At 52.3% G+C, this 10,509-nt stretch overlaps 1 protein-coding gene across 3 annotated transcripts in view; it reads left to right on the plus strand.

The window, feature by feature from the left end:
- The window catches only part of PRR13 (proline rich 13), a 328,718-nt gene extending 320,827 nt beyond the window's left edge, over window positions 1-7,891 (plus strand). For all 3 annotated transcript variants that reach the window (XM_075061071.1, XM_032786757.2, XM_032786759.2), the window contains exons 2-4: window positions 2,884-2,929; window positions 5,362-5,765; window positions 6,458-7,891. In XM_075061071.1, the coding sequence (XP_074917172.1) occupies window positions 2,911-2,929; window positions 5,362-5,765; window positions 6,458-6,502 (468 nt within the window). In that variant the 5' untranslated portion in view covers window positions 2,884-2,910 and the 3' untranslated portion in view covers window positions 6,503-7,891. The remainder of the gene's footprint in view (window positions 1-2,883; window positions 2,930-5,361; window positions 5,766-6,457) is intronic.
- Window positions 7,892-10,509: the final 2,618 nt, after the last annotated feature.

Raw genomic sequence — 10,509 nt, forward strand, 5'->3', positions numbered from 1 at the left:
CTCTCCCTGTGCATCCCCCACACAGCTGTCAGTCTCTGTCCCTCTGTGCATCCCCCTGCACACCTCTTTGTCCCTCCCTCCCCCGTGCATATCCCTCTGTGTATCCCCCCACCTGTGCCTCTGTCTGCCTGTCTGTCCCTGCCCCATGTGTGCCCCTCCTTGTGTCCTCTCCTGCACAGCTGTCAGTGTCTCAGTCCCTCTGTGCATCCCCCTGGACACACCTTGTCTGTCCCTCCCCCATGCATGCCCTTCTGTATGTTCCTCCCTGCACACCGGTCCCTCTGTGCATCCTCCTGCACACTCCTCCGTCTATCCATCCCTCTGTTTATGTGTATCCTCCCCACACACAGCTGTCAGTCCGTCCCTCTCTGCATCCACCCTGCACACCCACCTGTCTCTCTATCTACCCACCTCTGGTGCAGGCTCCCCTGCACAACCCCCATGCATGCTCCTCTGTCTGCCCCCCATGCACACCCTTCTTCCATCTCTGTAATTTGCACATCCCAAATCTGATTCTCGTCTGTTGTAGGTAGTTAAACTAGTTCTGCTCTCATACCGACCTCTTAGAGGCTGCTTTCCCACTCCCCCTGAATTTTCCGAGGGGTGGGCATGTGAGGCTTGGCGTGGGGCATTGTAACTCTGTGGGTCCTCAGTGAGTTGCAGTCTGCATGGGTTACCAACCCTCTGCCTCCCCCATTAGTTCTTTTGCTGAGCTGCCAACCTTCCTGAGAGAGAGCTGGTCACCTCTGTGTGGCAACGCAGCGGTGTCTGGTGTTAACTTGTGCCAGGGCTGAGCCCTGACACTGCTTAGCTCGGCAGTTCATCGCCCGGGCACCTCTGAGTTTGCTGCATCAGTTATGAATATAAAAAAAAAAATTGCTTTGAGCCTCAGCTTCTAGTTGCTTGAGCCCTGGCATCTCTTTCAGCACAAATTTAAGCCCTGGGTGGCTGTCCTGTGCTGCAGGGCATGGGGTGGGGTGTCCCTCAGCTGCTCCCTGTTCCTGAACTTTAAAAACTGATGAGATCTCAAGGGTGGGGCAGTCTAGCTGAATCACTTGTGCCGCCTGGCCTTGGACCCAGCTCTGCTTAGGAAGGTGAACTGGGACGGGTTGGGTCGGTTTCACTTTGCTCTGAATCAATTTGATTAGCTGAGTTTTTCTTTCTCTGCAGATCTCTGTGTGTGTTTATGTGTTGCAGGGGCGGGAGGGACAGTGTTGGAATGGGAGTTGGGGGTGGATTAGGCTCATTTCTTGTAGCAAAGCATTGTCCCCTGAATGTACCTTTTATCCTAACCCCCCCGCCCCACACACACACCTCCTCCCACAGCTGCAGATACAGAGCTGGGGGCTGACCTGTAATTGCCCCCAGGACCGGCTCTAGAGTTTCTCGCGCCCTAGGCGCACAGCCATTTCGCCGCCCCCTGCGCTGATCCCGTGGCTCTGGTGGAGCTGCTGCAGTCACCCCTGCGGAGGGTCCTTTGGTCCGTGGCTCTGGTGGAGCTGCTGCAGGCATGCCTGCGGGAGATCCACCGGAGCCGCTCAAGCTGCCGACCATCCGCAGGCATGACTGCGGCAGCTCCACCGGAGCCACAGACCAGCGGACCCTCCGCAGGCATGCCTGCGGCAGGTCAACCGGAGCCACCTCCCCCCCCCCCCCCCCTTCAAAATGCCGCCCTGAATAATCCTGGTGCCCTAGGTGATTGCCTAGGCTGCCTAAATGATAGCGCCGGCCCTGATTGCCCCTCTCCTGTGGGAGGGCTAAGGGTGGCTGGAGTGCCTGCTTGCCCATGCTCCTCCAAGGAGTGGTGGTGGTGCCAAAGGACGTCTGGGGTTAGTCTGACCCTGAGGAGTGGGGGAGCCTGCATAGGAACCCCTTCCCCCATCCCAATCCAGCTGTAAATTCTTGTTTCGCTGGTGACTGTTACCGAGCAGCATCTGGGGAGAGAGGAAAAGAACGCAAGAGGTTTGGGTTTCAGATACTGCAGATGGGGTTCCTTGCCCAGAGGTGGTTTAACACTAATGAAGCCATGGCCTTGATTGGAAGGTCTTGGGGGCAGGGGGCTGTCTGGGGATGGACAGGACCTAGCGCCCTGGGGTGGGGAGGGGAGCTGATAGCTTGAAGCAGACACTAAGTGGAGTTTGAGGAGGACTGTGGAGGAGCTTAGGGGGCATGTGGGGCGCAGCGTTGGGGGATGGCAGAAGAAGCCAGGGAGGTGATGGAGCTGGAGCAGTGGAAGCGGGAAGGTGTGGGAGTGCCCTGAAATAACCCAGCAGCCTCTCCTGTTTAGGTGTCTCAGTGCCTCTGTCGGGGGGCAGGATGGGTACACCAGAGTCGGCCGAGCTTGGGCTTCATGCATCCCCCAAGCCACACGTGCTTGGCTAGATAGGAGGAAGCAGCTGCTGTACCTGTGATCCTGTTTGTTCCTCTGCCCATTTGCTTGGGTACATATGCTGCGTGACCAACAGGAGAGGAGACTGTGAGGCTGCGGGCTGTGGACTTCTCTTCCTGGGAGGGATGGAAAATCAGTCACCAGCCTGAGCTGCCTCTTGATGAGGACATGAGGCCTGGTGGCTAGAGGCTTCGGCTGGCAGCCAGGAGACCTGGGTTTTACTCCTGGCTCTGCCAGGGTGACCTAGGACAAGCAGTGCCCCTCTCCAGTCTCCTCTTCTGTCTTTTGTCTAGTTAGATGGTAGGGTCTCTAGGACAGGCCCTGATCTCTGTTAGGGATGCAAACAGCAGGCTGTCCCCATCTGGTGTTCTCTTATCCGAGCTCTAGGGCGGGCTGGGCTAATCCGCTTCTGCACCAGAGACTTGGTCCTGGGTGACCCATGCTTGCCCAGTGCTATTTACCCGCTTTACCTGACACTGTGTCTTTCCCTCCAGGTGACAGGACACTTCTCCTCTCTAACCATGTCGGATCCCAACGCAGGTGAGGGGCAACAGGACCGATGGCAAGTCTGGCAGGTTTCTCAGCTGCTCCTCTGGCTTCCCCTCTGACGCTCCCCCGTTCTTTGCCTCAGCAGGGGAAAGAAGGGATACGGGGCTCTCTCTTGCCTCTAAAGCAGCAGGTTCAAATCTAGCCCAGCTTCGGTGGTACACGTGAAATGAGCTGGAGGTTTTGGTGGCAGGGTCTATGGGACACAGAGTTAGCATGAGGCACATGCTGCATCTGCATCAATCTTCCACTGCAGCGCACTGGAGGGAGATTCTCATGCCTGAGCTAGTCTTTTTTGGTGACAGATCTGAGGAACTGTCCCAGAGTGAGGTGTCAACAGAGGAAATTGTGAAATTAAACAGTGACGGTAATAAATCAGCAGTAGGCAGATTGGTTGGAACTATAGACTCAGCTACAGGAGAGGGATAGCTCAGTGGTTTGAGCATTGGCCTGCTAAACCCAGGGATGTGAGTTCAGTCCTTGCGGGGGCCACCTAGGGATCTGGGACAAAATCAGTACTTGGTCCTGCTAGTGAAGGCAGGGGGCTGGACTCAATGACCTTTCAGGGTCCCTTCCCGTTCTAGGAGATAGGATATCTCCAATTATTAACATAGATAAACATGATATGTTAGGGAAGAGTCAACATGGCTTTTGTCAAGAAAAATCTTGCCTCACTAATCTGTTAGAATTCTTTGAGGGGGGTCAACAAATATGTGGCCAAGGGTGAGCCAGTGGCTGTAGTGTACTTGGACTTTCAGAAAGCCTTTGACAAGGTCCATCACCAAAGGCTCTTAAGCAAAGTAGGCAGTTGTGGGATAAAGGGACAGATCCTCACCTAGATCAGTAACTGGTTAAAAGATAGGAAAGAAAGGATAGGAATAAATGGTCAGTGTTTACTGTGGGGAGAGGTAAATAGCAGGGTCCCCAAAGATCTGTACTGGGACCAGTGCTGTTCAATATGTTCATAAATGATCTGGAAAAAGGGGTAAATAGTGAAGTGAGAGAGTTTGCAGATGATCCAAAATTACAAAGGGATCTCCCTAAACTGGGTGACTGAGCAGATGAAATTCAATGGTGGTAAATGCAAAGCAATGCACATTGGAAAACAAAAAATCCCAACGATACAGTACATGCAAAATGATGGAGGTTTAAAGTAGCTGCTACCACTCAAGAAAGAGATCTGGAAGTCATTGGGGATAGTTCTCTGAAAACATCTGCTTAATGTGCAGCGGCAGCCAAAAAAGCCAATTGAATATCTATCCCTTTCCTAATGGTTCCTAATAATGAGATCGAAAATATCATATTGGTATTGATAAACCTGTGGTACACCCACCCCTTGAATACTGTGTGCAATTCTGGTTGCCCCATCTCAAAACCGATACACTAGAAGTTGGAAAAGTGCAGAGAAGGGTAACAAAATTGTTTGTGGGGATGGAACAGCTTCTGTATGAGAAGAGATTTAAAAAACTGGGACGGTTCATATTAGAAAAGAGAGGACTAAGGAGGGATATGATAGAGGACTATAGAGTCATGACTGTGTGGAGAAAGTGAATAAAGAAGTATTATTTATCCCTTCCCATAACACACAGACCAGGGGGTCGCCCAATGAAATTACAAGGCAGCAGGTTTAAAACGAACAAAAGAAAGTACTTCTTCATACAACACACAGTCAGCCTGTGGAATTGGTTGCCGGGGGATGTTGTGAAGGCCAAAAGTATAAGTGGGTTCAAAAAAGAGTGAAATGTTCCTGGAGGATAGGTCCATCAATGGCTATTAGCCAAGATGGTCAGGGCCACACTCCATGCTCTGCATGTCCCTAGCGGCCTCTGACTGCCAGAAGCTAAGGCTGGAAGTCGGGATGGATCACGAGATAAATAGCCCTGTTCTGTTCATTTCCTCTGGAGCACCTGGGATTGTCACTGTTGGAAGACAGGATACTGGGCTACCTGGACCAGTGGTCTGAGCCAGCATGGCTGTTCTTATGGCCTGCCCCACCAGTAGCAGAAACACATACAGAGGGTGGAGTCAGCTAAGCCAGTGGAGCTGTTCCTCTAGCTCAAGCAATTGCAGCTGATGCTCTTAGAACCGCAGGGCCTGGTCAGTTACCCCTTCTGGCAACCCACTGGGGGCATCATTGCAGTCCAGAGGGGGCAACTGCCCCTGCAGGAACCAGGGGACCCCCCACACTTCCCAAGCAGCAAAGGCAGGAAGCAAAGCTAGGGAGCAGCAGCCAAGCCTAAAATACTTGGTGTTGCTCCCCTGTGCTGTCGCAGGGGGGGACAGGGGGCAGTGAGGTGGGGAAGTCCCAGTGTTGCTGCAGGGTGGGACTGAGCAGGGGAGCAGGGCAGTGCTAGAGGGGGGCGATATTGCCCCAGGGGTGTCTCTCTTCTCCTGCTGGCTGTGACACTGGTTTATTCTCCTTTTAGGACAGCCTTGTGCCTACCCCGGAGCGGCCTTCCCTCCCAACCCCATGTACCCACCTGGCTCCAATCCTGCCTACCCTCCCCCTGTGAACCCTGCTTTCCCCCCAGGCACAGTGCCCCCTGGCTCCTATCCCACCCCTCCAGTGGGGGTTCCAGGGCAGCCTGCATACCCGCCCGGCCACCCCATTCAACCCCCTTTCCCCGGCCAGCAGCCTTGCTACCCTCTGGGTCCCTACCCACCACCTGCTCCTGGAATGCCTGGGGGGATGTGTATTAATCCCCTGATGCCTGGGACCGTCGTGGTCGGGACCCAAGTGCTGGACAAGAAGGCGGCGAAGAAGATGAGGAAGAAGATGAAGAAGGCTCACAAGGTGCACAAGCCACACAAGCTGCACAAGCATGGAAAGGTCAGTGGGTGTGGGGTGGTGGTGCAGGGGGAATGGGGGTGCATTCTGGCATAGTGGTCAGAGGTACGTGCTGAATTGGGGAAGGGAAAGGAGAAAGCTTGTGTGTTGGGTTTTTTCTCAGCACCTGTGTGTGGGTTGTGTCCCCCCCCTCACCCCAATCTGTTCAGCAATTAGTGCCATCGCTGAACCTTGCCAGGGAGGGTGGCTGGTTCGCTCAGGACTTGGGGTGGGGACCCTTCTGCATCCTGGATGCTGGTTTGAGTCCAGCCAGTGCTGCTGGTTCCTCATTACATGAGTCTGGAGGAGTCTTGGCGTAGTTCCTAGTCTCTCTGGTTAAGGCACCCCCTCACCCCCTTTACAGTGTGTGTGTGGGGGGGCAATGCAAGTAGGGGAACTCCTCTGGGCATGGCAGGGGAGCCCCTGTACATGGATGTGTGGCCGGGGTGGGGATTAGACCCCTGACCCCCTTGCCAACTACACAAACCTTGTAACATTGGGGGAGGGTGGCAGTGGTTGGTGGAATGGGTAGGTGGTCCCCTGTGGGAGCTCGCCCTGCTTCCATGGGCAGCAGCTCAGGGCCCTGTTAGCAGGGTGCCCCTTTCCTTTCTATTCCCAGCCATCCACTTGCCAACAGCATGTCAACTCCCTGGGCTGAGGTCCAAGCCTCATGGTTTCTCTCCCCCTTCCTGCAGCATTCCTCTTCCTCCTCCTCCTCCTCCTCCAGCAGCAGCGACTGACTGAGGCTTCCCTCCGCCTTCCAGCCACGCATGCTTCCCACAGACCAGACAATGATCTTCCCCTGCTACAACCAAGCCACTGGCTGACTGGACTGATGCCAGCCACCTCCCTAACAGCCTGTATAATAGGGCTCGGGACAGAGGCTAAAATCCCCAGAAAAGACCATGGCACAGAACAGGGAGCCCTGGTGAGCCATACGCTAATCTGGATGTCACTGATCGAATGATAGAGGGCACTGGTGCGATCAGAGGTGCAACTTTATCGTTAAAAGCAGGTGCAGTCGGGGTCGGGTGTTAAAATGCAGGAGCCCTGTATAGTCCCAATATTACAGTTGGGACTCTGAGCTTTTTTACCTTTCATGACAAGTCCCTTCTGGACTTAAAAATTGGAGCCTCCCAACTCACAGCCTATGCCCTGTTCATGATGCAACTGCGGAATAAGTCCTTGCAAATCAAAGCATCTACACCAACCGCTCCCTTCATTTCTATTCTGGCTCGTTCTGACTGGCCTGCAGAAATCTGGGGATGTTGCTGACTGGCTTAGAGGCAGGTTTGTTTTCAAAGACATAAAGAAGTTGGGTATCTAAATGACTTTGGATAAATCTGCCCCCAGTTGTCCATTTTCTGGTGGGATGTTCCTTTTGGGGCTGAGGGAGGAGGTAGTCTATGTAGAAACTAATCACAAAAACTCTATATAGTATGTATAAAAACTAATCACAGACGTGCTTGGAATAATAGCTCTGAATTAAATTTCTGAATGTCTCATATCGTAAATGAATGTGCATGACCAGGGATAACTTTATAAGAGTTTTTTAAACTTGATTTTAGTATGAAGATTTGTTTTTTTCCCCCTCCCACTTCCCCTCCCCTCGCTCCTCAACAAGGATCTTGGAGGGAAAGGGTTGGAGGCGGGGGCCGGTATTCCAAGAGGTCCCCTTGGTGGGAGGTGTAGGAGCTACCCAAGTACAGTCTGGCTGACACTGTATAAAACAACAGAATGCAGCCATATCTCATCACTAACCCGAACGTATGGCCTAAGAAGAGTACAAGTCCCAGCATGCTATGTTCCCCAATTGCTGGGCTGGAGCATGGCCTGCTGGGATCTGTAGTATCTGCCGCTGTCTCGTCGTGCTGAAGAAGGTGACTCAGCGCTGCAACGTGGAGCTGTGTGACATGGCTCAGGGCTATCTTTGGGATGGTTTTGGAGCCCGAGCTCTGCACATGAGCACAGAGGGGACCAGGACGGATCTGGACTAGCCATGACGGCTTGTTGCATGGTGCTCGCGTGCAGACTTTATTTTAATCCCTCTGGCTGTGGAAGTTGTGTCCTCTACCTGCTCTATACTTGTATCTGTTCATCGCTTCTCCAATAAAGTTTTTTGATTTTCATACCGAACTGCAGTCACTGTATCAAAGGTGCTGGTGGCTTCCCAGAATCTGCTGCACCCTTCCCCACAAGGGGGCGTCTGCTTTTAATTGCAGATTTAACTGGCTGGGCAGCAGGCATTCCCGGGTTCCCCATTTGCAGAGGACCCTTGCAGCCCTGCATAAAGAGCCTTGACTCTTTAGTTCAACCCGAAGCTGCTTGTGCTTTCAGCTCTGGAGAGCCCCAGTTGAATCCTCACCATCAGCCAAAATGGGAACCGTCGCCTAAGCATCAGATTAAACTTCTTGCCACCTCCCACCACGTCTCTGGTTGCTTCCCGAGTCTTGGTCAGTGTGCCAGGCTGAAGCTGCTATTCTGGGCTGAGCTGTAAGTGAATGAGACCCCAGCCTGCCCTCAAGGCTTGCGCACCCTTCTACGGGCTTGTGCTATGTTCCCATGGCTGCAGCTTCTGATTTGGAATCTGCCTCCGCCTCCCTGTGTTGGTAAATCTCTGTGTTTGGTGTGTATTTTCTTAGAGCCCCAGCTCCTGAAGTCATGATTATGTGAGAATTTCAACTTCCATTTTAAAAAAGTTTCTAGCCTTCAGAGAAAACTAAAAGCTTAAAAATATGACTTCTTGTTACTCCTTTTCTCTGTGTTGTGGTGAGCCAGGGTCCTGGACCAGGACCCCACTGTGAACAAAAAGATGGTCCCTATCCTAGTGGCTTAGACCAGTGGTCCCCAACCTTTTTGTCTGGCGGGTGCCAGACGAAGGACTGTGGCGGCGGTCGAGCATCTGCTGAAATGCTGCTGAATTTCAGCGGCGACGCTTCTCGATGATGTTGCTTGACCGCGGCAAGCAGCATCGCTGCTGAATTTCAGTGGATGCTCGACCACTAGCCATGGCAGGCGCGGGCATCGCATTGGGGACCCCTGGCTTAGACTAATGGTTCTCAACCCAGGGGTCCACATAGCTATGGGGGTTTGCAGAGGTCTTCCGGGGGTGCATCAACTCATCTAGATAGTCGCCTAGTTTTACAACAGGCTACATCACAAACACTAGCGAAGTCAGTACAAATTAAAATTTCATACATACAATGGCTTTTCTACCGAAATGTAAGTAGAATATTTATATTCCAATTGATCTATTTTATAATAATATGGGAAAAATGAGAAAGGAAGCAATTTTTCAGTGCTAGTGTAGTGGGGCACTTTTTTATTTTATGCCTGATTTTTGTAAGCAAGTCGTTTTTACGTGAGGTGAAAGTTGGGAGTATGCAAGACAAATCCAACTCTTGAAAGAGGTACAGTTGTCTGGAAAGGTTGAGAGCCACTAGCTTAGACTTAGAAATTAGATGGCAGATAACCTCCCTCCTCTCCCCACACACACACACAAAAAAAATCTTTTGGCAGTCTCATGGGTTAAGCAAATCTCATGACTTTTAGCAGTGATTGGCTATGCTGTACTTCAAGTCCTGCTACAGTGAATGCTCATCATTGATCCCAACATGTTGCTGAGTATTAATAGACTAATGGGGGAAGGGATAGATCAGTGGTTTCAGCATTGGCCTGCTAAACCCAGGGATGTGCGTTCAGTCCTTGAGGGGGCCATTTAGGGATCTGGGGCAAAAATCTGGCTGGGGATTGATCCTGCTTTGAGCAGGGGGTTGGACTAGATGACCTCCTAAGGTCCCTTCCAACCCTGATATTCTATGATACAAATTTATATCAGCGGATAGAAATCAGTATCCACTGAACCACAGGGCCCTGCCAGGAACTGCAGCAGCAAAAGGAGTAAACTCTGGGGCTGCTGCTCCCAGCAGCCAGCGCCCCGCACCAGCAGCTCCTCCTATGCAACTGTACCACCCTGTCTCTTCCACGCAGCTGTCTCCGTGACTGCGTCTCATGTGTGGGGGCTATACGGCCACACACCAGACAGACCCCAGGTCTGGGGGCAGTACACAGGGAGGAGCTGCCGGCATCGGGCGCTGGCTCCTGGGAGCGGCAGCCCCACAGTTTCTGGGAGAGCTCTGGCAGTTCAGCGGATACCGATTTCTATCCATGGATAGCTGTATCCTTGGATGTATATTTGTATCTGCGCAGGGCTCTAAATATTAAATCCTGCTCCAGATAAAAAAAATGAACAACAAAACTGGTCTCTGGCTGCCTTTGTCTGTGCTCTGGTCTATGCTTAAGATTTAGATCAACCTAGCAGAGAGTACTGTGGCACCTTATAGACTAACAGATGTATTGGAGCATGAGCTTTCGTAGGTGAAAAGTATTCTGCTTTTACAGATCCAAACTAACACGGCTGCCCCTCTGATAGATCAGCCCAGGCCATGGGGAAACTCACACCCCAAGCACTGTAGTCAAGCCAACCTAACCCCCAGGCTAGACGCAGCTAGGGTGACAGAAGAATTCTTCCATCAAGCAAGCTACTGCTGCTCCAGGAAGTGGATTGCCTGGAACCCTTTTGGTGAATGTAAGAAGCGTCTACGCTACAGCACTTCATGGTACCCCTGTGGCATCCCTAGTATAGACATGTTCTCTGTCTTACAGCCTGTGTCCATCTCATCACCCCTCCGGCTCAGCACCGGACTGGATCCCAGCAGACATGGGTTTTATCCTGGCACATCACGCA

Source organism: Chelonoidis abingdonii, chromosome 26 (assembly GCF_003597395.2).
Source record: "Chelonoidis abingdonii isolate Lonesome George chromosome 26, CheloAbing_2.0, whole genome shotgun sequence".
Taxonomy (NCBI): domain Eukaryota; kingdom Metazoa; phylum Chordata; order Testudines; family Testudinidae; genus Chelonoidis; species Chelonoidis abingdonii.